The 27,647-nt window shown below is 39.6% G+C and overlaps 1 protein-coding gene across 4 annotated transcripts; it reads left to right on the top strand.

The window, feature by feature from the left end:
- The first annotated feature begins 7,159 nt into the window (after nucleotides 1-7,159).
- On the top strand, nucleotides 7,160-25,100 carry AFG2B (AFG2 AAA ATPase homolog B). 4 transcript variants are annotated; one of them, XM_065941433.1, is made up of 8 exons: nucleotides 7,160-8,310; nucleotides 10,108-10,293; nucleotides 15,187-15,345; nucleotides 19,852-20,061; nucleotides 20,857-21,049; nucleotides 22,342-22,472; nucleotides 23,215-23,340; nucleotides 24,770-25,098. In XM_065941433.1, the coding sequence occupies exons 1-8, from the start codon at nucleotides 7,216-7,218 to the stop codon at nucleotides 24,935-24,937; spliced, it is 2,268 nt and encodes a 755-aa protein (XP_065797505.1). In that variant the 5' UTR covers nucleotides 7,160-7,215; the 3' UTR covers nucleotides 24,938-25,098. The 4 variants fall into 4 exon arrangements, 3 of the variants coding, with proteins under 3 accessions (XP_065797505.1, XP_065797504.1, XP_065797506.1); XM_065941432.1 differs by having other exon boundaries at nucleotides 20,857-21,081; nucleotides 22,338-22,472; nucleotides 24,770-25,092; XR_010663982.1 differs by lacking the exon at nucleotides 24,770-25,098 and having other exon boundaries at nucleotides 22,338-22,472.
- The last annotated feature ends 2,547 nt before the right edge of the window (nucleotides 25,101-27,647 follow it).

The following is a 27,647-nucleotide window of genomic DNA, read 5'->3' as shown; positions in this document are numbered from 1 at the left end:
CAACTAGTTAGGCCCTGTTGGGAAAAGGTAGAATGAAATAATAAAGATAACACACAGTGTCAACTCTTAGAATAACTTTTAAGAAGGGAGTAGAGGAAAGACAGATAGGAAAACAACTAGCCCATTCAAGGTATAATGAAGCCATGTGCTAAATAGGGTTCAGGTTACATGTTGAGGAAAGCCAAAAGAAGAATTTATGAATTCTGTTTGGAGGTAGTATGTTTGCCTAGAATCCATCCCAATGGCACCAAAGCAGGTCACTGTTTTCATGGTAATGAAACATACTGCGTCTGCTTGAAGTCAGAAAAGTTTGAAGGTCTGGGAGTAGCAGATAAACATGGAAAGGAGTTTTCCAAAGAAAACTTTGAAAAATGCCTAAGCATTCATAATCACTCCCACACATTTGGGGACGTGGGAAGGAAACAGTGACCTTCATTTGAACAGACAAATGAAGTATTCAGTACCAAGGATAATGTGAACAGTGTAGAAAATCAGTGGACATGGCCTGACCCATGTAGAAATTATGTGAAAATAAGTAACTATATAGACAACAGCCTGTTTCATACACCTGGGTGTGAATCTTGGGAAAACCTAGAAGCCACAGTTGAGAACACTTCCAATTCAAATCTTAGGGCCTCTTTGGTTCTAGACTCCCTCTAGTGGTTCAACATTGGTGCTTTAATTGGTACTCGTCAGTTGATAGAATCACCAAATTTGGGATCATATTAAAAGCAAATAAGCAGAGAATTCCCTGGTGGTCTAGTGGCTAAGACTCCATACTCCCAATGCAGGAGACCCGGGTTCCATCCCTGGTCAGGAAACTAGATCCCACGTGCCACAACTAAGACCTTGCATGCTGCAGCTAAATGTCCTACATGCCACAATGAAGATGAGATCTTCACTGAGTGCCACAACTAAGACCGGTGCAGTCAAATAAATAAATAAAAGCAAATAAGCAAAAGAACCACACAACTCTTCTTAAAATGGTTTCTCACAAAAAGAAACTATTTTGTTGAATGGTATAATTTCAACTATTGAGGTAGTGGGAATAATAGTGTTGCAAATGGTCTGATCTAAAAAGGAACACAGTGGATATCACAGGCTGACTGGAAAAGCCAGTTATAGTTCTGCTGATGTGTGGATAAGAGCTGAAGGTCGAGGAACAGGGTTCCTGTATGCTTTTGTTTGCAAACTAAGGTGAGAACTCAACTTTTTAGGGATAGAGAAAAGTGGATATTTTCTGGGTATATGGATCCTACAGGGTCAGAGAATTCTAGCTTGGCCTTGTACAAAGTCAACCTTTAGACTAACTCAAAGAAATATGTAGTTTCTTTCCTATCATATTCCTAATGTTGCAGCCTCTACATCTGTATTAAACCAAATTCAGAAAATTCTAAGAGTGATATAACTGTTTCCCTGCATTGGCTTTGGTTACACCCTTTGGCTATGTCTTTAAAAAGTCTCCTACTTCTTCTACATGACCACATGAGGAGGAAGACTTCTGTGTTTCCCTTCCTTCCAGTTGTGTATTATAGATACACATAAATCTGCCAACTTTTTAACATGACAGTTCTTTACATATTTAAGAGTGTTATCATGTCCTCATGAAGTCTTCTTTCCCTTTTTTGGATTTCCAAAGCTTTTTGGAACCAGAATAAAGGAACCTCTGTGAGGTACAGCTATCATGATTGAATAAATTAATGGGCATTTGTTCAACCTTCAGAGGTAAAAACACTGGCTTAAAAAAATATGTATTGGAATATAGTCGACTTACAATGCTGTGTTAGGTTCAGGGGCACAGCAAAGTGAATGAGACACATATATACATATATCCATTTGCTTTTTTAGATTTTTTTTCCCCATATAGGTTATTACAAAATGTTGAGCAGAGTTCCCTGTGCTATTCAGCAGGTTCTTGTTAGTTATCTATTTTGTATATAGTAGTGTAGTAGTGTGCATATTATGTTAATCCCAATCTCCTAGGTTATCTTCTCCCGTCCCTTTCGCCTTTGGTAACCATAAATTTGCTATGTCTGCAAGTCTATTTCTGTTTGTAAATAAGTTCATTTTTATCCTTTTTTAAGATTCCACTTGTAAGTGATATCCTATAATATTTGCCTAAGTTCATCCATGTTGCTGCAAAAAACAATGGCTTTTTATTTCAGAAAATACAAAGCTGTTCTTCAGGATAGAAAGCCCAGAGATGAATCCATGCACCAATGGACACCTAATTTATGACAAAGGCGGCAAGAATATACAATGGAGAAAAGACAGCCTCTTCAATAAGTGGTGCTGGGAAAACTGGACAGCTACATGTTAAAAAATGAAATTAGAACATTCCCTAACACCATATACAAATGGTGTTAAACAGAATGGATTAAAAACCTACATGTAAGACCAGACACTATAAAATTCTTAGATAAAAACATAGGCAGAACACTCTTTGACATAAATTACAGCAAAATCTTTTTTGATCGACCTCCTAGAGTAATGAGAATGAGAGCAAAAATAAACAAATAGGACATAATTAAACTTAAAAGCTTTTGCACAGGAAAGGAAACCATAAACCTGACAAAGAAACAGCTCTCAGAATGGGATAAAATAATAGCAAATGAAGCAACTGACAAAGGATTAATTTCCAAAACACACAAGCAGGTCATATAGCTCAATGTAAAAAATCCAATTAAAAAAAATGGGCAAAAGACCTGAATAGATACTTCTCAAAGGAGACACAGAGATGGTCAACAAATACATGAAAAAATACTCAATGTTACTAATTATTAGAGAAATACAAGTCAAAACTACAATGAGGTATCACCTCACACTGATCAGAGTGACTATCATCAAAAAATTTACAAACAATAAATTCTAGAGAGGGTGTGGAGAAAAGGGAACCCTTATACTCTGTTGGTGGGAATGTAAATTGATATAGACACTATGGAGAACAGTATGGAGGTTCCTTAAAAAACTAAAATTAGGTATAACACAGCAATTCCATTACTGGGTGTATACCCAGAGAAAACCATAATTCAAAAAGACACATGCACCCCAATATTCAATGCAGCACTATTTACAATAGTTGGGACATGGAAGCAACCTAAATGTTCATCAATAGAGAAGTGGATAAAGAAGGTGTGGTACATATATACAATGAGATATTACCTGGTCATAAAAAGGAATGAAATGGGGCCATTTGTAGAAACGTGTATGGATTTAGAGACTGTCATACAGGGTGAAGAAAGTCATAGAAAAGTGAATATCCTTATTAACTCATATATGTGGAATCTAGAAACATGGTATCAGTTCAGTTCAGTTGCTCAGTCGTGTCTGATGCTTTGCAACCCCATGGACTGCAGCACACCAGGCCTCCCTGTCCATCACCAACTCCCGGAGTTTACTCAAACTCATGTCCATTGAGTCAGTGATGTCATCCAACTATCTCATCCTCTGTCATCCCCTTCTCCTCTCATCTTCAATCTTTCCCACCATCAGCGTCTTTTAAATGAATCAGCTCTTCCCATCAGGTGGCCAAAGTATTGGAGTTTCAGCTTCAGCATCAGTCCTTCCAATGAATATTCAGGACTAATTTCCTTTAGGATTGACTGGTTTGATCTCCTTGCAGTCCAACACCATACTTCAAAAGTCTTCTCCAATACCATAGTTCAAAAGAATCAATTCTTCGGCGCTCAGCTTTCTTATAGTCCAATTCTCACATCCATACATGACTACTAGAAAAATGATAACCTTGACTAAGTGGACATTTGTTGGCAAAGTAATGTCTCTGCTTTTTAATATGCTGTCTCAGTTGGTCATAACTTTTCTCCCAAGGGTCTTCTACAACACCACAGTTCAAAAGCATCAATTCTTCGGCACTCAGCTTTCTTTATAGTCCAACTCTCATATTCATACATGACTACTAGAAAAACCATAGCCTTGACTAGATGAACCTTTGCTAGCAAAGTAATGTCTCTGCTTTTCAATATGCTGTCTAGGTTGGTCATAATTTGCCCCCCCAAGGAGCAAGCGTCTTTTAATTTCATGGCTGCAGTCACCATCTGCAGTAATTTTGGAGCCCCCCCCCAAAAGGCAGCCACTGTTTCCACTGTTTCTCTGCCATGAAGTGACAGGACTGGATGCCATGATCTTAGTTTTCTGAATGTTGAACTTTAAGCCAACTTCTTCACTCTCCTCTTTCACTTTCATCGAGAGGCTCTTTAGGTCTTCACTTTCTGCCATATGGGTGGTGTCATCTGCATATCTGAGGTTATTGATATTTCTCCTGGCAATTTTGACTCCAGCTTGTGCTTCATCCATCCCAGAGCTTCTCATGATGTACTCTGCATATAAGTTAAATAAGCAGGGTGACAATATACAGCCTTGACATACTCCTTTTCCTATTTGGAACCAGTCTGTTGTTCCATGTCCAGTTCTAACTGTTGCTTCCTGATCTGCATACAGGTTTCTCAAGAGGCAGGTTAGGTGGTCTGGTATTCCCATCTCTTTCAGAATTTTCCACAGTTTATTGTGATCCACACAGTCAAAGGCTTTGGCATAGTCAATAAGGCAGTTCAGTGCAGTTCAGTTGCTCAGTCGTGTCCAACTCTTTGTGACCCCATGAATCGCAGCACACCAGGCCTCCCTGTCCATCACCAACTCCCAGAGTCTACTCAAGCTCATGTCCATTGAGTCGGTGATGCCATCCAGCCATCTCATCCTCTGTCGTCCCCTCCTCCTCCTGCCCCCAATTCCTCCCAGCATCAGGGTCTTTTCCAATGAGTCAACTCTTCGCATCAGGTGGCCAAAGTACTGGAATTTCAGCTTCAGCATCAGTCCTTCCAATGAACACCCAGGACTGATCTCCTTTAGGATGGACTGGTCAGATCTCCTTGCAGTCCAAGGGACTCTCAAGAGTCTTTTCCAACACCACAGTTCAAAAGCATCAATTCTTCGGTGCTCAGCTTTCTCCACCGTCCAACTCTCACACCCATACATGACTACTAGAGAAACCATAGCCTTGACTAGATGGACCTTTGTTGGCAAAGTAATGTCTCTGCTTTTAAGTATGCTATCCATGTTGGTCATAACTTTCCTTCCAAGGAGTAAGCATCTTTTAATTTCATGGCTGCAGTCACCATCTGCAGTGATTTTGGAGCCCAAAAAAATAAAGTCTGACACTATGTCAACTGTTTCCCCATCTATTTCCCATGAAGTGATGGGATCAGATGCCATGATCTTAGTTTTCTGAATGTTGAGCTTTAAGCCAACTGCTTCATTCTCCTCCTTCACTTTCATCAAGAGGCTCTTTAGTTCCTCTTCACTTTCTGCCATAAGGGTGATGTCATCTGCATATATGAGGTTATTGATATTTCTCCTGGCAATCTTGATTCCAGCTTGTGCTTCTTCCAGCCCACCGTTTCTCATGATGTACGCTGCAGAGAAGTTAAATAAGCAGAGTGACAATATACAGCCTTGACTTACTCCTTGTTCTATTTGGAACCAGTCTGTTGTTCCATGTCCAGTTCTAACTGTTGCTTCCTGACCTGCATACAGGTTTCTCAAGAGTCAAGTCAGATGGTGTGGCATTCCCATCTCTTTCAGAATTTTCCACAGTTTATTGTGATCCACACAGTCTAAGGCTTTGGCTTAGTCAATAAAGCAGCAATATATGTTTTTCTGGAACTCTCTTGCTTTTTCAATGACCCAGCAGATGTTTGCCAATTTGATCTCTGGTTCCTCTGCCTTTTCTAAAACCAGCCTGAACATCAGGAAGTTCACGGTTCACGTATTGCTGAAGCCTGGCTTGGAGAATTTTAAGCATTACTTTACTAGTATGTGAGATGAGTGCAATTGTGTGGTAGTTTGAACATTCTTTGGCATTGACTTTCTTTGGGACTGGAATGAAAACTGACCTTTTCCAGTCCTGTGGCCACTGCTGAGTTTTCCAAATTTGCTGGCATATTGAGTGCAGCACTTTCACAGCATCATCTATTAGGATGTGAAATAGCTCAACTGGAATTCCATCACCTCCACTAGCTTTGTTCGCAGTGATGCTTCCTAAGGCCCACTTGACTTCACATTCCAGAATATCTGGCTCTAGGTGAGTGATCACACCATTGTGATTATCTGGGTTGTGAAGATCTTTTTTGTACAGTAGTTTTGTGTATTCTTGCCACCTCTTCTTAATATCTTCTGCTTCTGTTAAGTCCATACCATTTCTGTCCTTTGAGCCCATCTTTGCATGAAATGTTCCCTTCGTATCTCTAATTTTCTTGTAGAGATCTCTAGTCTTTCCCATTCTATTGTTTTCCTCTATTTCTTTGCACTGATCACTGAGGAATTCTTTCTTATTTCTCCTTGGTCTTCTTTGGAACTCTGCATTCAAATAGGTATATCTTTCCTTTTCTCCTTTGCTTTTTGCTTCTGTTCTTTTCACAGCTATTTATAAGGCCTCCTTAGACAAAGAAAGAGTAAAGACAGAGACATAGAGAACAGCTGTGCCAATACCAAGAGGGAAGGGTTGGGTGGCAGGAATTGGGAGATTGGGATTGACATATATACACTATTGATGTTATGTATAAAATAGATAACTAAGGAGACCCTACTCTATAGGGAACTCTACTAAATGCTCTGTGGTGACCTAAGTGGGAAGGAAATCCAAAACAGAGGATATGATTCACTTTGCTGTACAGTAGAAACAACATTATAAAGCAGCTATACTCCAATAAAAATTTTTAAAAATTACAAAGCTGTTCTTGAGAAGTCTGAATTTACAGTCTTTGTTCTTCAAAGATAGTAGAAAGCAATAGGATTAAGAGAAAGAAGAAAACAGGGTTTAATTGATGATTTCCCCATCTCAGGATCTCCTCTCAGTATAGTTTCCTGGTTCTTTTTAGGTTGTTCCGGCCTAGAAGCTGGAAACAGACAGCAGAGGTCATTAAGTGACTATGGACTCCAGAATTCACTCATAGTGTCTGCAAAACTATAAAGAGGGCGACGAGATTTCAGCAAAGCTAACACCGTGGCAAAGTAGCCTGACGGACCCATCATTGTCTAACTTAGTCTAACTTCCTATTGGTCCTTTCCACCTATCAGGGACTCGCATCTGCGGCTTCCCTGGCGCATGCGCATCACCCGCTTCCGGCCGCGGTGTGCCGGTCTTTCCGGCCCGGTGGAAGTCCTACCTTATTTTCCTGGGTTTTGCGTCTTTCGTGAGAAATGGCTCCGGACTCGGGTTCCTTTCCCGAAGGACCTCCCTTAAAGCTGCTACCCGTAGATGCTAGGGATCGAGGCACCCAGCGCTGTCGTTTGGGCCCTACCGCCCTCCGCGCCTTAGGCGCCCATCTGGGCTCGGCGGTGAAGATCTCGCTACCCGACGGTGGCTCCTGCCTCTGCACCGCCTGGCCGCGGCGGGATGGAGCGGACGGCTTTGTGCAGCTGGACCCGCTGTGCACTAGCCCGGGGACTGCAATGGGGGCGCCGGGGTCTCGGGGGATTATTAACCTGAACCGATTCCGCTTAGTGCCCTGCCCGCCACTTCGGCACCTCGCGGTGTGGCCGGAGTTGCGGGAGCAAGCGGGCGCGTCCGGTGCCCAGAGTACAGCCGCGGTGCTGGAAGCGGTGCAGGAGCTGCTGAGGAACCGTCCAGTCTCTCAGGGCCACGTGGTGGCCGCTCCACCAGGCGCTCCGGGTCCAGTGGCCGCCCTGCACATCGTTAGCGGAGCGCCCAGCCCGAATCCGGCCGGGCTGGTCACCCCTCGCACCCACATCAGTCTGAGCGAGGTCCCTCGGTCGGAAGAGGAGCCGCAGCCCGAGGTGCCCCTGGGGAGGCTTTCGGAGGCGGCCGACTCGCTGCGGGAGCTCCTTCGCCTGCCGCTCCGCTACCCGCGCGCCTTGGCCTCTCTAGGGCTAGAAGTGCCACGCGGGGTGCTTTTGGCCGGCCCCCCGGGAGTGGGCAAGACCCAGCTAGTGCGGGCAGTGGCCCGGGAGACGGGCGCGGAGCTGCTGGCGGTGAGCGCCCCCGCGCTACAGGGCTCCCGGCCCGGGGAGACGGAGGAAAATGTGCGGCGGATCTTCCAGCGCGCCCGGGAGCTGGCCAGCCGCCGTCCCACCCTCCTCTTCCTGGACGAGGTGGACGCCCTGTGTCCCCGGCGGGGCGGCCCACACCAAGCCCCTGAGAGCCGCGTGGTGGCCCAGGTGTTGACGCTGCTGGACGGCATCGGTGAGGACCGCGAGGTGGTGGTTGTGGGATCCACCAACCGGCCGGATGCTCTAGATCCAGCGCTACGCAGACCTGGGAGGTTCGACCGAGAGGTAAAATGCTCAGCCAGTTAGCGCGTTACCCCTGAACCTGGCCTCATGTGCCCCTGGTTGGCTGCCCCGAGGCGTTTCCCACTTAACTTTGGAAGTCAGGGAGACTGGAGTGGGGCTTTTATTTTATTTTATTTTATTTTTAGAGAACCCGTTCTCTGGTTTACAAATGATCTGCGAGCCAGGACCCTTTCCCTCGCAGAGTCAAATTGCTCTGAGAAGCCAGGGGGCCGTTTGGGATTGTTGTACAGGGCCTGAGGATGAATACTGTTATCAGTAGTGTTAGTTTTTAAGGACTACTACAAGTTATTAAATGGCAACCCACTCCAGTATTCTTGCCTGGAGAATCCCATGGACCAAGGAGCCTGGTATGTTATAGTCCATGGGGTCACAAAGAGTAAGACATGACTAACACACAGGCTATTAAACTCTTAGGATTTGGAATGAGATTCTAAAGTAGAAGGATAGCCTCAAGAAACAAATGTGTTGAAATAAGAAAGAAGGCAGGGAAGAACTAAATCAAAGCAGACATTAACTCTTCTATCTAGATTTATTCATTCCTTGTCTGAATGCCAGCATCCTGTACCACACTTGCTCTCTTAGTTGCCAGGAAGATTGAATATTCAAAATATTCAGACATTCAAGTATTATTTTATAAACTTCAGCCCTAAATTGATTCTTGATTTCTGTTAGATAGTTTGAATAGTGGTTGTGATGTTTGAACTTTGTGGTAGGATTGTAAAGAGACAGCTGATAATTGCAGACTTTAGCATAATCTGTTTAGAACTTGAGTGGATTTCTTCCTCACACCATCTAATACTTGTCTGCTGAATAAGATCCATAAGGGCAGGGACGTAGACTTTCTGGTTAACTGGCTCCTAGAATGTGGTAGGTTCTCAAAAATAACAAAATAAAAACTTCCTGACGTTGTTGTTGTTGTTCAGTCACTAAGTCATGTCTGACTCTTTGCGACCGCATAGACTGCAGCACACCAGGCTTCCCTGTCCTTCACTATCTTCTGGAGTTTGCTCAAGCTCATGTCCGTTGAGTCAGTGATGCTAAGTAATCATCTCATCCTCTCTTAACTCCCTTCTTTTGCCTCCAGTCTTCCCCAGCAGAGGTTCTTTTCTAATGAGTCGGCTGTTTGTATCAGGTGGCCAAATTATTGGAGCTTCAGCGTCAGCATTAGTCCTTCCAGTGAATATTCAGGGTTGATTTCAGTTAGAATTGACTGGTTTGATCTCCTTGCAGTCCAGAGGACTGACTCTCAAGGGTCTTCTTCAGCACCACAGTTCAAAAGCATCAATTCTTAGGCACTCAGCCTTCTTTATATGGTCCAACTCTCACATCTGTACATTACTACTGGAAAAACCATAGCTTTGACTATATAGACCTTTGTTGACAAAGTGATATCTCTGCTTTCTCATTTGCTGTTTAGATTTTTGTCATAGCTTTCTTTTCAAGGAGCAAGCATCCTTTAATTTTGTGGCTGCAGTCACTGTCCGCAGTGATTTTGGAGCCCAAGAAAATAAAATCTGTCACCGTTTCCACTTTTTCCCCTTCTATTTGCCATGAAGTAATGGGGTCGGATGCCATAATCTTAGTTTTTTGAATGTTGTATTTCAAGCCAGCTTTTCCACTCTTGAAAATAAGGATTTTCTCATATTCAGAATCTAAGATATGTACTTAAGAGTACCTAGTAATAGTTCCAGATTTGTTCGCTAAATTATTATACATGTTTGTGAAGATAAAAGAATATTTTTAAGCTGTAAATGTTTTCTTTTCTTGCTTCGCACATAGGTTGTCATTGGAACTCCCACTCTTAAACAAAGAAAGGCAATTCTACAAGTGATTACTTCAAAGATGCCTGTCTCTGGTCAAGTTGATTTGAACCTCCTTGCAGAAATGACAGTTGGCTATGTTGGCGCAGACCTGACTGCACTCTGTAGGGAGGCTGCCATGCAGGCTCTGCTTCATAGTGAGAAGGTGAGGAGTATTGGTTTATGACCTGCATTAACCCTCTTATTAATGTAGCAAGTTAATTTGGGGACTTAAAAAAGTGGTAAGTACCTTTTCTTGAAACTTTTGATGCCTTAGACGTCTATCTGTTTCTTTTTTTTTTTTCCATTTATTTTTATTAGTTGGAGGCTAATTACTTTACAATATTGTAGTGGTTTTTGTCATACATTGACATGAATCAGCCATAGAGTTACATGTATTCCCCATCCCGATCCCCCCTCCCACCTCCCTCTCCACCTGATCCCCCTGGGTCTTCCCAGTGCACCAGGCCCGAGCACTTGTCTCATGCATCCTGCCTGGGCTGGTGATCTGTTTCACCATAGATAATATACATGTTTCAATGCTGTTCTCTTGAAACATCCCACCCTCACCTTCTTCCACAGAGTCCAAAAGTCTGTTCTGTACATCTGTAGACATCTGTTTCTTATATGTATTTTTACATCTGAATTCCATTTATAAATAGTGTATGACTGAAAGTGGGGACAGAGAGCTGACTTCTCTAGGTCGGCCGAGGGACTGTTCCCGTTCTCCCATACTAACTCTTTAGTGCTAAAGCCCAGAGCAATAAGGAAAAAGACACTGTACCCCCAGAAGAATCAAACATGTGTCTTTAAAATTTTCATTTTATTTTGAATCTACTTCAGACTTAGAGAAAAGTTGCAAAAATAGTACAAAGAATTTTTGCGTTTTCTTCACCCAGATTCTTCAAATGTAACATTTTACCACCTTTGCTTTATCATACTCTCTTCATGTGTATGGTTGTTTATATATATATACTCATACTCTCAAGTGCAGTCAAGATGCCCACAGAACTTTGAAAATTTGAGTGTTTATTTCCTAATATCAGACTAACCAATAGTACAATAATCAAGATGAAGAAATTAATACTAACTTTTACTTAATCTATGTAGACCTTATCCAAATTGCACCATTTGTCCCATTAATTTTCTTTGTAGCAAAAAGTTTAAAAGGAAAAAAGAAAAAAAATATTTTTTGATCCAGGATTACACATTTCATTTGTTAGTTGTCATGGTTTTCTTAATTTTTAATCTAGAAAATTTTTCAGACTTTCTTTTATGACTTTAATTATTTTTAAGAGTACAGTTCAGTTGTTCTGTAGGATATTCCTCAGTGTAGGTTTGACTGATATTTTCTCATGATTTGATTCAGGTTTTGCATTTTTGGCAGAAATATTCCAGAAATGATACTGTGTTCTTCTCATTGCGTCTGTTAGGTAGAAATGATATATCTTTGTCCTGTTACTGGTTTGATATCTTGGATAAGGTGGTTATTTCTGAGATTTCTCCATTATTAAGATACTGTTTTCCCCTTTTTTTATCAATACTCATCTTGTAGGGAAAAGAACCTATTCTTACTCTGGAGAAGATTAGGTGCCTGGAATTTTACTTAAATTCATCTTTGACATTTAAATCCTTAATTCATGACTGCCTTTTGAAAAAATAGTTGGGATATTAACTTAAATGTAGTAGTTTTCAACAATATAGATTGGAAAATCTGTTCACTTTGTATGTAATAAGTCATTCTGAGTCCCTAAACTCCTCCAGAAAAAATTAATTCCATTGTGCTAGGGATTCTGTTGCAACGCTTAAAATTGTCCTTTGATCTTAAATAATTTTTAACCCCTAATTTTGAGGGCTTTTTTTTTTAAACCATAAAAGGATGATTTATCCTAGATTTTGAGAACATTTTTACCTAGTTAATTTATATCCTTCCTCATCTTCTTTTCCTTTATTTTTACTCTTACACTGAAGGTAGGGAAGGAATTATATGAACTTTAAGTCCTCATCTTTGGGGTTTAGGACCAAAAGTGCTTAAAGATTTAATGACAAGTCCCATGTGTGAAGATATGAGAATATATGCCTCGAAAGGAGGACAGGAGTACAGGTTGTGGGAACAGAGGTTTACATTTAGAATTCCCACTGCTTCGAAGTTCCAGGTTTGGCCTAAAGCACGTTGGCTTAGGTGGACCAGCCCACTGCAGTTGTCCTGGGGTGGAGCCCACTGCTGCTTCAAGAGGGCCTGCCCAGACATAGTTACCCCAGGTGATGGCTGAGTCCATAAACAACCAGGGAAAGTGGGAAAGACAGGCAAAAAGGAAGAGTGGACAGAGGCGTCTGGGCACGTACTGGTTGCATCTGTTTCTTTTTCCCTCTCCAGGCAGCTGAGGGGCTGTTGCTGCCTCTGTCTATTACAGGGCAGATGAGGACACATTAGAGTTTGTTCAGCTTTTTGTCAAGTATGTCTATTAAAGTATTGGAAATACAGTTTAACACATAAACATATACACATGGAGGGGAAATGATTTTATCTGCCTGAAAGGTTTATGAAAATCAAGTGAATAATACACACACTAATGATCTGGAAGTGTAAATGGGATTTTCAAATGTTAGTTGGTGTTCACTTAAAGTATATTAGTATTCATTTACTCAATATCTGATACTGCTAGCTAGGGAAAAAAAAGATTCTATTTAAAAAAATTATTTAATAACATTCTTTGTGAGAAATTAAATAAGATAAAAGTTATCTGAAATCTCATCTCCCAGAGATTATAATCTTAATGGGATAAAATAGTTTGTTATTGAAAATGGGAATTTTGGGACAACTAAATATTCAGAATTTGATGTAAGGGTAAATACTTAGATATAATACAGATATTACAAATAGAAATATGAATTTTTAATAGCCAAAAGAAGATAATTTACTGATTTGACAATTTTAGAATGGCAAAACAATACTATTTTTAAAAAAGACGACAAGTTCAAAAGCAAAACAAAGAATACTATAAGCAAAGGCAAGGACATGAGACAGACTGGGAAAAATACTTTCAGCCCATGACAAAAGACCAATTTCCTTGGTATAGAAAGAAGTCTTAACAAAGCAATAAGACCATTCCAAGAGAAAATGTATAGTAAAATATGAACTGATGAACTGGTAGTTGACAGTGAAAGGATTACAAATGACTAATAAACATGAAAAATCCTCAACTTTCTTTAAAGATTAGTCTGTTTTGATTCTTTCTCTTTTTTAAAAACTTATATTGAAATAATTAAAACTTCAGGGGAAAAATTTTAAAAATTAAAACTTCAAGGAGTGTTGAAGGTAGAGAACTCCTGCTAATTCCTTTATCCAAGCTGACAAGTTTTTATCATTTTGCCATATTAGCTTTATCTTCCTCTCTTTTCTCTCATCTCTTTGTCTCTCTATATATATACAGTTGATTTTTGAGCAACATGGGTTTGAACTGCGCCAGTTCACTTTTACATAGATATTTCTTGATAGTAAATCCTACAAGTAGTGCACGGTCCAGGATTGGCTGAATCCACACGGATGCGGGGAACAACAGATTTGTTGGGCTACCTCTACTTAAATGAGGATTAACCTCCATGTTGTTCAAGAGTCAACTGTATACATATACACGTTGTTTTTTTTTCTGAATCATTTGAAAACGGGTTGCATGCGTTTTAACCCATTATCCCTTAATATTTTAGTGTCCATTTCCTAGGAACGAGTATGTATAATCTCATATTCAGGAAATTTAACACTGATCAAAATGTTGTCACATCTACAGTGTCTATTCTGATTTTCCTGGCTGTTTCAATTTTTGTAGCACCCTTTTCCTTCAGTGTCGGATTTAGTCCAGGGTAATGTATTATGTTTAGTTTTTGGTTTTCTTTAATTTTGAACATTTCCATAGCACTTTCTTGGTGTGTGTGTGAAATTTTGACATTGACATTTTTAAAGATTTAAAGTCAGTGATTTTACAGAGCATCTATCAGTTTGGGTTTGTCTGTTTCCTCCTAGTTAGATTCAGGTTACGCATGCCCAGTGGGAACACTGCGTTAAATGTGAGTGTGTCCACCTGCTCCTCACTGGGGGTGCCCCTCGTGGATGACTGGTGCGATCAACTAGTCAAGTGTTGGTCCAGTTTATCTGCTGTAGAGCTGTTATTTTTCCCTTTGCAACTAATAAGAAATCTGTGAGGAACCCCTCTGAGACAATGCAAGTATCCTGTTCCCCGTCAGACTTTCTCTTCCCTAGATTGGCATCCACTGATGATTCTTGCCTCAAATAGCCATTACTGTAATGGTTGAAAAATTTATTTTCTAATTCCATTATTCCTTTTACCTCACTCTTGATTGAAGAAGTTTAATTAACACCATGTTAATTAAACACCATGTCTTCTGTCACAATGGCAGAAATTTAACGTTTGGTCATGTCCAATGTTAGGTGTGGGGAAAATAGCTTCATATTATTGGTACAGCTTGGAGCACATTTTAATGTAGCTATGAAAATTGTAAGTGTGCATACTCTTAAGCACAGTAATTCTATTTTGAGGCAAGTATTATATAAAATACTTGAACATGTGTACAAAGACATTCAGTCGCAGCTTTGTGTTTAACACCAAAAGACTGGAAAACCTCTGTTCAACAGAAGGGTATCATTAAAATATTCATGCAATATTATGCAGTTGTCTGAAAGAGTGAGGTATTACTGTATTTGTGGACATGAAAAGATTCTTGAGAGATGAAAAAGTACAAATTAATGTCACAGTATGGTCCCATTTGTGTGTCTCTTTGAAAGGATATACATATGTCATAAACATACTGGAAGAATACACAGGAGACTGTTGACATTCTCTGGGGATGAAGATTGGTGGGAGTTGAGGGGGAGACGTTTAATTTTTTCATACTGTGTGTTATAAATTTCTTTATAGTGATAACAAAATAGATGTATAAATTCAAATAAGGATCACAATAAAAAAGTAATCATGTTCGTGTACCACAAAAAAGGCCCACCTGATTTTTGGTTTGATTTCGCTTTTGGGGTGGATTTCTTCAGAACCAGGACGATCCGACGATTGATGAAACAGACTTCCTTGAAGCTTTTAAAAAGATCCAACCCTCATCATTTCGAAGTGTCATTGGACTGACAGACATCAAACCTGTTGGCTGGGAGCAGATTGGTGGCCTTGAAGATGTAAAACTGAAGTTAAAGCAGGTGAGATAAAGAATCTGCTTAAGTCAGTAGAATATGATGGTCTAAGTGTAATGCATTTGTGCTGTAAACAAGTGGAACTGAAACTTACGGCTGCCTTCACTAATGTGAACCTAACATCGGGATCTGATGATCACCTTTCAGTCCTTGTTTAACTGGACTCTACAGACATCAATTGCCATTTTTCATACTTGCTTTCTTCATCTTTTTGTTTAGTTTTTGCTCTAAAGAGTTTCTAATTTAGATGAAGGATCAGTAAACTCTTTCTGTGGAGGACCAAAAAGTAAATAATTTAGGTTTTATGGTCTCTGTTGCAGTCATTCAACTCTGCTATCACAGCACAAAAGCAGTCATATGTAATGAGTATTTGTGTTCTGATGAAATTTTATTTATAGACAATGAAGTCATATAATTTTCACATCACAGAATATTCTTTTTTTTTTTTTTAACATTTAAACATGTAAAACCGATTGTTAGTCATAGACTGTACAAATACAAATTTTTCATTCATAGGTCTGAATTTACCCCAGGACTGGTAAAAACACAAAATTATAATTAACAGTCACTTTGGCCTGAGTAGTTACTTAATACTGATTGGCACAGTGACTGTTAAGGGCCACAGCTCACTGGATTTTCTTACCTGCATTGCAGTTCCAGAAATTAATTTTGCCAATTCCCCTTTGGATGATCCTTCCATAAGAAAGTAGGTTTCTCAAATCAAGCACACACAAGACTAATTTATAAGTATCCATCATAATTTATTTATCTTAGCTAGGAGCTGTATCTACAGTGAACCCTGGAATCCTTGTATCCATGGGTAGGCACATTTTGTTTTGCTAAGTCACCAAGTTGTGTCTGACTCTTTGTGACCCCACGGATTGAAGCACGCCAGGCCCCTGTGTCCTCCACCATCTCCCAGAGTTTGTTCGAATTCATGCCCGTTGAGTCGATGTTCCTATCTAACCACCTCATCCTCTGTTGCCCCCTTCTCCTGCCTGCCCTCTTTCCCAGCATCAGGGTCTTCTAGTGAGTCAGCTCTTTGCATCAGGTAGCCAAAGTCTTGGAGCTTCGGCTTCAGCAACAGTCCTTCCAGTGAATATTCAGGGTTGATTTTCCTTTAGGATTGACTGGTTTGATCTCCTTGCAGTCCAAGGGTCTCTGAAGAGTCTTCTCCAGCACCACAGTTTGAAAGCACCTGTTTTTTGGCACTCAGCTTTCTTTATGGTCCAACTGTCACATCTGTACACAACTGTTGGAAAAACCACAGCTTTGACTATACAGACATTTGTCGGCTGAGAGATATCTTTGCTTTTTAATAGATATCTAAGTTTGTCATAGCTTGCCTTTCCAGGAGCAAGCATTTTTTAACTCACGGCCACAGTCATTGCCCACGGTGATTTTGGAAGCCCAGGAAAAGAAAATCTGTCACTGTTTCCACTTTTTCCCTTCCTATTTTCCATGAAGTGATGGGGCCAGATGCCATGATCTTAGTTTTTTGAATGTTGAATTCTAAACCAGCTTTTTCAGTCTCCTCTTTCACCTTCATCAAGAGGCTCTTTAGTTCCTCTTCACTTTCTGCCTTTAGAGTGGTATCGTCTGCATATCTGAGGCTGTTGATATTTCTCCCAGTAATCTTTATACATATTTATATGTGTGTGTGTGTGTGTGTGTGTGTGTGTGTGTGTGTGTGTGTATCTCTGTCTATATGTATGTATGTATTTGACTGTGTTGGGTCCTAGTTGCATCATACAGGACCTCCCATCTTCATTGTGGCATGCGGGATCTAGTTCCCTGACCATGGATTGAAGCCAGGTCCCCTGCCTTGGGAGCGTGGAGTCTTAACCACTGAACCGTCAGGGGCAGCCCTCTCCTGGTGGTCTTGATTCCATCTTAGGCTTCATCTAGCCTGGCATTTCACATGATGTACTTTGCATAGAAGTTAAATAAGCAGGGTGACAATATATAGTCTTGTACACCTTTCTTAATTTTGAACCAGTCCGTTGTTCCATGTCCAGTTATAACTGTTGCTTCTTGACCTGTATACAGATTTCTCAGGAGGCAGGTTAGGTGGTCTGGTATTCCCATCTCTCAGAATTTTCCACAGTTTGTTGTGATCCACACAATGAAAGGCTTTAGCGTAGTCAATGAAGCAGAAGTAGATGTTCTCCTAGAATTCCTTTGCTTCCTCCATGATCCAACAACTGTTGGCAATTTGATCTCTGATTTCTTCTGCCTCTTTGACATCAAGTTTGTAAATCTAGTTTTCAGTTCACTTCAGCCAGTTGAAGTCTAGGTTGAAGGATTTTGAGCATAACCTTGCAAGTATGTGAAATGATGCAATTGTATGATAATTTGAACGTTCTTTGGCATTGCCCTTCTTTGGGATTGGAATGAAAATTGACCTTTTCCAGTCTTGTGGCCACTGCTGTCTTTCAAATTTGCTGACATATTGAGTGCAGCATTTTAACAGCATCATCTTTTAGGGTTTGAAATAGCTCAGCTGGAATTCGTCACTGCCACTAGCCTTGTTCATAGCAATGCTTCGTAAGACCCACTTGACTTCATACTCCAGGATGTCCAGCTCTAGATAATGACCACACCATCCTGGTTATCTGGTTCATTAAGACTTTTTTGTACAGTTCTTCTGTGTATTCTTGCCATCTCTTCTGCTTCTGTTAGATTCTTAACCATTTCTGTCCTTTATCGTGCACATCCTTACATGAAATTTTCCCTTGATATCTCCTGTTTTCTTAAAGCACATTTAAATATGCTCTAATTTTCTTAGATGTTCTCATTTAATCTTCACAAAATAGCCATACTTTGCTGTGAGACACACTGTCTTCCTTTAGCTCTGAGATGTTAGGCTTTCCTACCTTTTTGAGCACTCCTCTCCCTCACTTTAAGTGCTAATTCTTCAAGCTCTGAAGAGTCATCTTTTTGCATTTTCTAAGAGTCCTTCATCTCTCATCTCCGGAAGCGTGTCCCAGGCTTCAGCTGTCTCCTGAAAGCAGCTAACTCATAAATCTTTTGACCATCAAAACTACTTAACTCCCTGCCTACTAAATAACTTCCAGGGATCTCAAATTCAGCGTGGCATGTCCAGAGTTCAACTTGTCAATTCCATCTTTACATCTGGATTCCCTCTCCCAGTGAAGACAGCCAGTTACCCCATCCCCTAAGTCAGAGACCTGTCTTCTAAATGCATCTCATGTTGTATGTCACGTAACTTCCCCTCTGGACTTCGCCCCCTGCATAAAATACACTTATATTTTATGTTTCAAGTCCATCCTTTCCACACGGTCTCTGCTGCCTGTGACATACACAGCCTTATTATTTCTGTAGTCTGAGTCATCCCACTCATTGACCACTTCCCTCTGGTTTCATTTCCTTCTAGTTCATTCTCCATACTGCTTCCTCATTGTTGACTAAACAGTCAAGGCCCAGTATGATCTGACTCCTACTTCCATTTCAGCTCCATCACTCCTTGCCTCCCAGTCCTCCGCTCTGTTCTGCTTACCACTGGGAGATGAACTGGATGGTTTGATGTGTCTTTGTATATATTTGTTCCTTGTCCACGGAATGCCCTACTCTGGCCTGGTTGTTAGTTTTTAAGCCTATCTCCCCAACTACAATAGGAGTTTCTAGCACAGGGATCTTGTCTGTCTTTTTTTGTAGAGGCAATGTATCAGTAGTAAAGAACTCATGCTCTTGACCTACACTGTCTGGGATTAGTCTAGTTTTGCTACCTCACTCTCAATAAGGTAATAAGGCCTGGGCAAGTTACTTCACTTTTTAAGCCTGAGTTTCTGCATCTCTGAAATTATGATGATAACAAAACCATCTACCTCAGAGGTACTAAGGATTTATTTATAATTCAGCTAACATTTAATGAGTGCCTACTTTGTGAAGGTGTCATTCCAGGTGATGGGGATTTAGAGGTGAACTTTGCCTACATTCTGGCAAGAGCAGAATGACAAACTCAACATGGGAATACAGTAATTTCAGATAGCAAATGAGTGAGTGCTTCAAAAATAAAAAATGGATAGTAGCATAGAGTGCCTAGGAGGAGAAAGGTCTGTTTTAACTACAGTGGTTAGGGAAGACCCCTCCAAGGAAATGACTGTTGAGTGGAGACCTGAGTAATGCAGAATAGCACATAAAGATTGTAAGGGAGTGTTTAAGCAGAGAGACTAGCAAGTAAAGGCCCTGAGATGGGAACAAACTGGGGTGTTTGGGTGATGGATTATGTTAGGCCTTGTAAGCAGTGATAAGTTAGGAATTTGGATTTGAATATTGTAATTCTGACAAGTCATTAAAAGATTTTAAGCAGGAAGTGATATGACCTCGCTTACATCATAAACTCACTAGGTGCTGTGTGGAGAGTGGACCCCATATCCAGCTCATAGCAGGTAGCTGAAGATTGTTGAATGGATTTATTGAATTTTTTTTTCACAGTATACTAAAACAACTGTTTCCTTTTGTGTCCTGTCTCTTTTTGTGTTCTTTTAGAGCATTGAATGGCCTCTGAAATTCCCTCGGGAATTTGTTAGGATGGGCCTGACACAACCAAAGGGAGTTCTTCTATACGGGCCCCCTGGGTGTGCCAAAACCACGCTGGTGAGGGCCCTGGCTACGAGCTGTCGTTGCTCTTTCGTTTCAGTGAGTGGAGCTGATCTCTTCTCACCTTTTGTTGGAGATTCAGAGAAAATCCTGTCTCAGGTTGGTTGGTTTGTTTTCCCTCATGTAGTTAAGTTTACTTTTGAATTTTTGTTTCTTGCCTTATGGATAAAGCTTATTTTTTTTAATGTAACTGGCTATTTTTCCTGTTAACGTTATATCTGTTTGTGTATAGAAAACTTAGAAAATATAGAAAAGTATAAATAGGAAATCCTCCATAATCTCTCTACTTACTGTTAACATTTGGGTGAATTTTCTTTGTCGTTTTGTTTCCTTGGGTGGGAATATGTATTATATATGTAATATCCACTCATTTTATATATGTATATCCATTCATTATAGATACGTATATATACCTATCCACTCATTGGAGAAGGAGATGGCTACCCACTCCAGTGCTCTTGCCTGGAGAATCCCAGGGATGGTGGAGCCTGGTGGGCTGCTGTCTCTGGGGTCACATAGAGTCGGACACGACTAAAGCGACTTAGCAGCAACAGCCCCATCCACTCATTATATATATGTACTATCCACTCATTTTATATGTATATATATATATATCCATTCACATATATATACATATACATACATATATATCTTTATTGTGATTTAACTTGTGTTACCACTTTTAAAATTCGGTAATATTAAGTGTTTTTCGAAAATAAGATTTTTAACCCCTGTATAATACTCTGTTCTTTATTTGTTCATTCCCCAGTTCTTAGACATTTAGAATCTTTCTTTTTATATTTTAAAAATTATAAATAGTAGTGCAGAAAACATTCATTCATATGAGTAAGGCATGATGTATAGCCTTTTAATATTTCCACTTTTGAACAAAAGGTATTTCGACAAGCAAGAGCAAATACACCAGCAGTTGTGTTTTTGGATGAAATTGATTCAATCTTGGGCTCTCGATCAATCAGCAGAACAGAATGTAATGTTCAAGATCGTGTTCTTTCTGTTCTTCTAAATGAATTAGATGGTGTTGGATTGAAGACTATAGAGAGAAGAGGAAGTAAATCAGATCAACATGGTAAATGCAAGCAGCTGGAAAAAAATGAAGAGGTATTTACTAGCCAGGATACACCAAAAGTCCAGGCCAAATAGACTGCATCTATACTATCTTTCCCTATGCTGGATTCATCTCATAGAATTCTATAATTTCAGTTTATTAGGATTTTTACAGAGCTGATAAAATTGTGATTTAGCTGGGAAGATGAGGCAAATTTTATAATAAAGTATTTTAGGTATGTATGAATGTGAATTTTTTCCTAAGATTGGAAATGTAACTACATATTGCTAGTGGAGAAGGGAGTGTCTTAATTTCTGTATCCTGTGAAACTGGTGTTTTATGTGAAATGGAAGAAAACAGACTATTCTTTCCAATAGTCAATAATTAAAAATTTCCAGTTTTGTTGAGGTTTCCTTGGTTCTGATGAAGTTAAACTGACCTTTGGAAATCCTGTTCCTTCCTAAACTTTTATTTGTTTTTTCTGGTTGTTTCTTGTTTCCCATTTCTTAAATTGTTCTATAGAAAGAGAATCTTTATAGCTCCTTAGAGACATATGCCACTAGAATTTGAAGGGACCCATGAGGTGTTCTAATCAGTTCTCATAAAGCAGGAGTTCCTTCTATAGCCTCTGACAGGTGTTTACCCAGCCTCTGTTAAAATATTTACAGATACAGGGACCTCATTGCTTTGAGAGATCACATTATGGAAAAACTGCTCTGAAAATTAAGTTCAACAATTCTGAATGCTTAGCATGTGTAAGGCCTTGCTATAGCAGCTCTTAGATTAAAAAATCTTCATCTTGGATTTATATACATGCAACTTATATTGGTTATTTTTGACTCTGTAAAGAAAAAAAAAAAGAGAGAGGTAAAATAAATCTCCCTCTTCAAGACTTCATGAGAGCCAAGACTTTTCATAGGTATACTATGTTGCTAGTCAGATACTTCTGTCTTTTCAAGTCATGCATTTAAGTTGTAATCATTGGCTGGGACTCAGATGCATTGTCAGCAGATAGATGTTCTCTGCTGTGGTGTAGAGCTTTTTTCATCAGTTCTCACATTGAGAGATGCCCCACTGGGGTTGATCACTCCCTTTACCGTGTGCACAAAGTAGCTCTTCAATTAATAATTGTTTCTAGGGTGCCTTGATATTGAGAAGGTGGTCTGGATAGGAAATGTAAGCACTCTAGAATGAAGAAAACAGTATTCTATTTAAAAACAAATGGACCTGCTGATTTGTAATTTTTAAAAAATACATTTACTAATGAACAACTTATTGATATTACTTTGTGTTGTATATTCTCCCTCAGCTAGAGTTTCAAGAAATTTTCAACAGCAACGTCATGGTTGTTGCAGCAACAAATAGACCTGATGTGTTAGATGATGCCTTGTTACGGCCTGGAAGACTAGATAAGATTATTTATATTCCACCTCCAGATGAAAAGGTAATCACTGTGCACATTTACTCTGTATGAGCATTCCTAATAACACATCAGTGTCTGAGCTCTACGAAGACGGCAGAGTTGAATTCCTGACTGGATGTCGGTATACATGGTGTGTGTCCTATACTGGATTCTGTGTTTTTCCTTACCTGATGGCCCATCATATATCATCATTTTCATCTGCTTTTGCTGGGTACTCTGGCCCTGTTTTCAGAGAAACATAAGCCTAAAAAATGGTAGTAATTTCAGCTCTGTGGAAGTCTCAAAATACTGAGATTAAGAGTCTCCTCAAAATTATTTTACAGCTAGAGTGGAAGAATCCTAAAGCGTTAAAGAGTTTTGAAGATTATCTGGGTGAGCATTCTTATTTTACAGTGGAGAAATCTGAGCTTACAGAGATTATATAATGTATCCATAGCCAAAGAATCAGTAAACCCTTTGTCCTTCACAACCAGAGCCACTGGCAGTGAGTGGTGAAAGACACAGAAATTGCATTTTTTATTTATTAGATTTTGAAGGGATGAAAAAAATTTTTTAATCTATTTTACTTTTTTAAAATTATAAAAATATTAAAGTTTATCTTGATGTCACATTTACTTTCTTACCTGTTGAGAAAAACTGATTCTTATTTTTTAATTCTTAAATATATATACTTTCTCTGTAATATAGAAAATTCTGTATGTTTTAATATAACATTGTGTCAAACATTAAGCTTCTAAACATATTATGTTTTATTTTATTCCAGGGAAGGCTTTCTATTCTGAAAGTCTGTACCAAAAACATGCCAATGGGGCCTGATGTTTCCTTAGAAAAGGTAGCAGCAGAAACCTGTTTTTTCTCTGGAGCTGATCTTGGAAACCTCTGCAAAGAAGTAAGTTAATTAGTGAAGAAAATTTACACATTTCTGCATTTATTCAGATCTTCATTCACTTGGCAGTATTTACTGAAAGGGAGGCACAATGGGAGGTGAAGCAAGCCGCTCTGGTCCCTTACCTTCTCTTCAGGGCTTACGGGTTTATGGGGCAGGGGGTGGTACCGAGAGGTGATACTGAATTTAAAAATGTAGTGAGTTGGGGAAGTTTAGGGTGCTAAGAAGAATACCAGTCCAGACTTGAAAATAAGAGAAGTCTTTCTGAGAGAAGGTGTGTGTACATTGCAAGTGGAAGGATGATTAGGGAGTTAGCCAGTCCGTGGGAGAGAAGGGGAGTGTTTGAGGCACCGGGAATAAAACGTGCAGGTGATCAGAGGTGAGGGGATGACATTGTTGAAGAGGTGGCCAGTGGCCGGCTCCCACGGGTCCCTGTAAGGCACTCTAAGGCATTTAAACTTTATCTTGAGGGCAGAAAAAAGGTCAGCAATTGTAGGTTTTTCCTTTCCAAAAACTTGTGAAAATATAACATCAGAAAAATGCACAGATCAGAAGGATACAGCCCACTGAATTAACATAAAGTGAACACACTTGTGTAACTACCACTTGGGTCAAGAAAGAATGTCATCAGTATGCTAAAAGTTTTCCGCGGGCCTCCCTCCTCTATCACTAAAGACCCACTCTCCTGATTTCTAGCACTGGGGAGATGACTTTTGCTGCTTTTGCACTTTATATTAATGGAACCATATGGTATCCTTTTCTGTCTGCTTCTTTAACTCAAGATTATGTCTGTGAAGTTCTTCCGTGGTTTTGTGTGTAACAGTGAAAGTGTTCATTGTTCAGTCATGTCTGACTACGATCACATGGACAGGAGCCCGCCAGGCTTCTCTGTCCTTGGAATTCTCTAGGCAAGAATACTGGAGTGGGTTATTCTTTTCTCCAGGGGATTTTCCTGACCCAGGGAGTGAGCCCTGGTCTCCTGCATTGCAGGCAGATTTTTTATCATTTGAGCCACCAGGGAAGCCTAGTATAACAGTGGTTTGTTCATTTTCCGTTTCTTTATGATCAGTACTGTGTCCCGTTTAAAAACTCCTATTCTGAGGTCAGGAATACAGCCGCTCATCTTTTTTTTTTTTTTTTAATTTTATATTGGAGTATAGTTGATCTCATCTATACTCCAATATAGTTGTTCTGCACGTTGCTCCACCCCTCCTCCCCCACGTTTAAGGCTAGAATGTAATGTAGAAGGAAAGATGGTTCACTGAGAAGACTTAATCACTTTAGCTTTTTAGCTTAATGTTTTTATTGCCACGAATATTGAACTTCTGTGAAGTGAGACTGAGATTTTGATGTTCAGATTTTAAAGTATAACCATATATCATAAAACAACAGTGAAGCGTATTTATTATTTCCTATTGTTTGTCTTTTATAGGCCGCCTTGCTGGCTCTGCAAGAAAATGGACTGGAAGCGACCACAGTGAAACAAGAGCACTTTCTAGAATCACTTAAGACTGTAAAACCGTCCTTAAGTCATAAGGATTTGACTTTATATAAAAACTTATTTCAGAAAAAAGACTTTTCTATCTTAGAAGATATTTAAAAATTATTTTACATAACTGCTCAAGGCTTAATTGAAATGTGAATATGCACTATAATTTGTAACTTACTTTATGTGTATTTTTTCTTATAAATAAACAAACTTGTGCCTGATAGGCTAAGATTTCATACAGAAAAGTTAAAAGAATAAGACAGTCTTATGTACTTTTAACTCAGATTCACCAATTTTTTTAAAAAATTTATTTATTTGGCTGTGCCACGTCTTAGTTGTGGCATGCAGACTGTTAGTTGTGGCATGTGGAATCTAGTTCCCTGACCAGGAACTGAACCTGGGGAGCTTGGATTCTTAACCATTGGGCCACTGGAAGTTCCTCTAGATTCACCAGTTTTTAACGTTTTGCCACATTTGTCTCCTTTCTCTCCCTCTTTCTCCTCCCCTCCACAGTATTTTTTATGAACTATTTAAAAGTAGATTTTACACATCACACATCTCTATCCCTTTAATACTTCATTGTACATCTCTTATAAATGAGGTTATTTTCTTATATGACCACAGTGCAGTTATCAGATTCAAGAAATTTAACATTGATATAACATTTTAATCTACTGACAATAACTTTCATCCATTGTTCAAATAGTGATTGTTTTTCCATTAGAAGATCTAGTCTAGGATCACACATTCCACTTAGTTGTCCTATCTCTTTAGCCTCTCTGCCTCTTAATCTGAAGCAGTTCCTCAGCCTTTCTGAGTGACCTTGACACTTCTGAAGGGTACAGACTATTGTATAGAATAGTCAGTTCCTGCCGTGCGTGTGTCTTATGTACACCATGATGGATTCATGTCGTGCAGCAGTATACGTGCTGTCGTGTCCTCAGGTCACAGATGGAGGCACGTGACATCTGCACATTATTGGTGATGTTAATTTTGACCACTTGTTTCTGATATTGTCCCCATCTCCACAGTATAGCTATTAGTTTTCCTTTTATAATTCTGAGTATTTTTTAAGGAGCTAGATTATATGTAAGCTTTTATTTTCCTTTATTAAAAAGGTAATAATGAATGGAAAAATAAAATAAAAAGGTAATAATGCTAGAAAATACAGATGAACATGAAGAAGACACTTGGGTGTTTAACTTTCTAGTCCCTTATACATATACAGATGTGTCCAGGACTTTTTAAAACCAAAAGGCATGGTACTATGTAGCTCTTGTTTTTTTTCTCACGTGACAGTATCTGCTAAGTATCTTACTGAGACACCCACAAAGTGTCACAGAGAACAAGAGTGTGAGTGAAGGAGTCAGACATGGCATGGATAGGGCAACTGGGAGCTGGGACCTCAGACAAATCATGCAGTGAATTAAGCACCAGATGAGCTTCAAAAGAAGTGTATGTACAGTCAGAGCATGGTGCATGAACTGTACGAAGTCGTAAATGTGAAGCAGTTGTTGGAAAAGTTTCCTATTTCTGACTAGAGCCAGGATTATTACTAAGCAATTAAGGAGCAATTACTTTTGATTATTACTAATAATTACAATTGATTATTACTAAGCAATTGAGCAATTAAGAAAAGGCCTGTCTTATTTATAGATATAAAATGTAATTCATGGAGGGGGAAATGGCAACCCACTCCGGTATTCTTACCTGGAGAATCCCATGGACGGAGGAGCCGGGAGGGCTACAGTCCAGGGGGGTCACAAAAGAGTCAGAAACGACTTAGCGACTAAACACCACACACTCAATCCAGTTATTGGGAAACATTTAAGTGTTTTTGGAATAACGAGTACGTGAATTGACTTTCTTAACCATAAATTTTTAAAAATTTAAATACAAGAAGATCAAACCAATCCTAAACGAAATCAATACTGAATATTCATTGGGAGGATTGAAGCTGAAGCTCTAATACTTCGGCCACCTGATGCAAAGAGCTGACTACATTGGAAGAGGCCCTGATGCTGGAAAAGATTGAAGGCAGAAGGAGAAGGGGGCGATACAGGATGAAATGGTTGGATGGCATCACTGACTCAATGGACATGAGTTTGAGCAAATTCTGGGAGATAGTAAAGGACAGGGAAGGACAGGAACAGGGAAGCCTGGTGTGCTGCAGTCCATGGGGTCACAAAGAGTCGGACATGACTTAGCAACTGAACAACAAAATGCAGGTCAAAGGTTTCTGATGAAAATTTAACATCCAAATCAAAATGCGCCATAAGTAAAAATGTACACTGGAATTCAGACTTGGCATGAAACAAACTCTTAAGCGGTTTATTAATCTGTCATTGATTACATGTTGATGTCACTGTTTTGATAGGATAGATAAAGTAGATTACTTAAAAAATTAAAATTATTCTAACAAAGTGACATGCTTTAGAGTAGTAGGGGAAATACCTAGAAACTTTATTAGAATTCTAATTATTTTTGTTCATGTTGTGTCAGTTGATTTTGTACGACAAGGCAGCTATTAGGCCTTTGCCATCTCTAGGTCTAAGGCACTCTAGCCTGAACCCCTTAACTCTTCTAGCTGTGGGCCCTTTTTTTTTTTGTTCCTAGAGGAAGTTTCGAGTGGTCAGCCTAGAAATTTAGTACACATACTTTGGTTAGAAGCTTGAGTTTTGCCTTGAAATTGTCTTTTTATAACTTCTCAACAGAATTTCTGGAAGCTTCAAAATTCTTGAAGACCAAAAAATCCATGTTTTTTCTCTCACTGATATAAATGATGAAGTCAGATTAAGGAGTTCTTTGACTCGGTTTCAGT

Source organism: Muntiacus reevesi, chromosome 7 (assembly GCF_963930625.1).
Source record: "Muntiacus reevesi chromosome 7, mMunRee1.1, whole genome shotgun sequence".
Classification (NCBI taxonomy): domain Eukaryota; kingdom Metazoa; phylum Chordata; class Mammalia; order Artiodactyla; family Cervidae; genus Muntiacus; species Muntiacus reevesi.
This window is presented reverse-complemented; position numbering and strand designations above follow the sequence as displayed.

Excerpts from the sequence above, each read along its gene's own strand:
- AFG2B (XM_065941432.1), top strand. The coding sequence starts at position 7,216 with ATGGCTCCGGACTCGGGTTCCTTTCCCGAAGGACCTCCCTTAAAGCTG. Across the intron at positions 20,062-20,856 it reads CAGAGAAAATCCTGTCTCAG|GTATTTCGACAAGCAAGAGC; the intron begins GTTGGTTGGTTT and ends TTTGAACAAAAG. Across the intron at positions 22,473-23,214 it reads TTCCACCTCCAGATGAAAAG|GGAAGGCTTTCTATTCTGAA; the intron begins GTAATCACTGTG and ends ATTTTATTCCAG.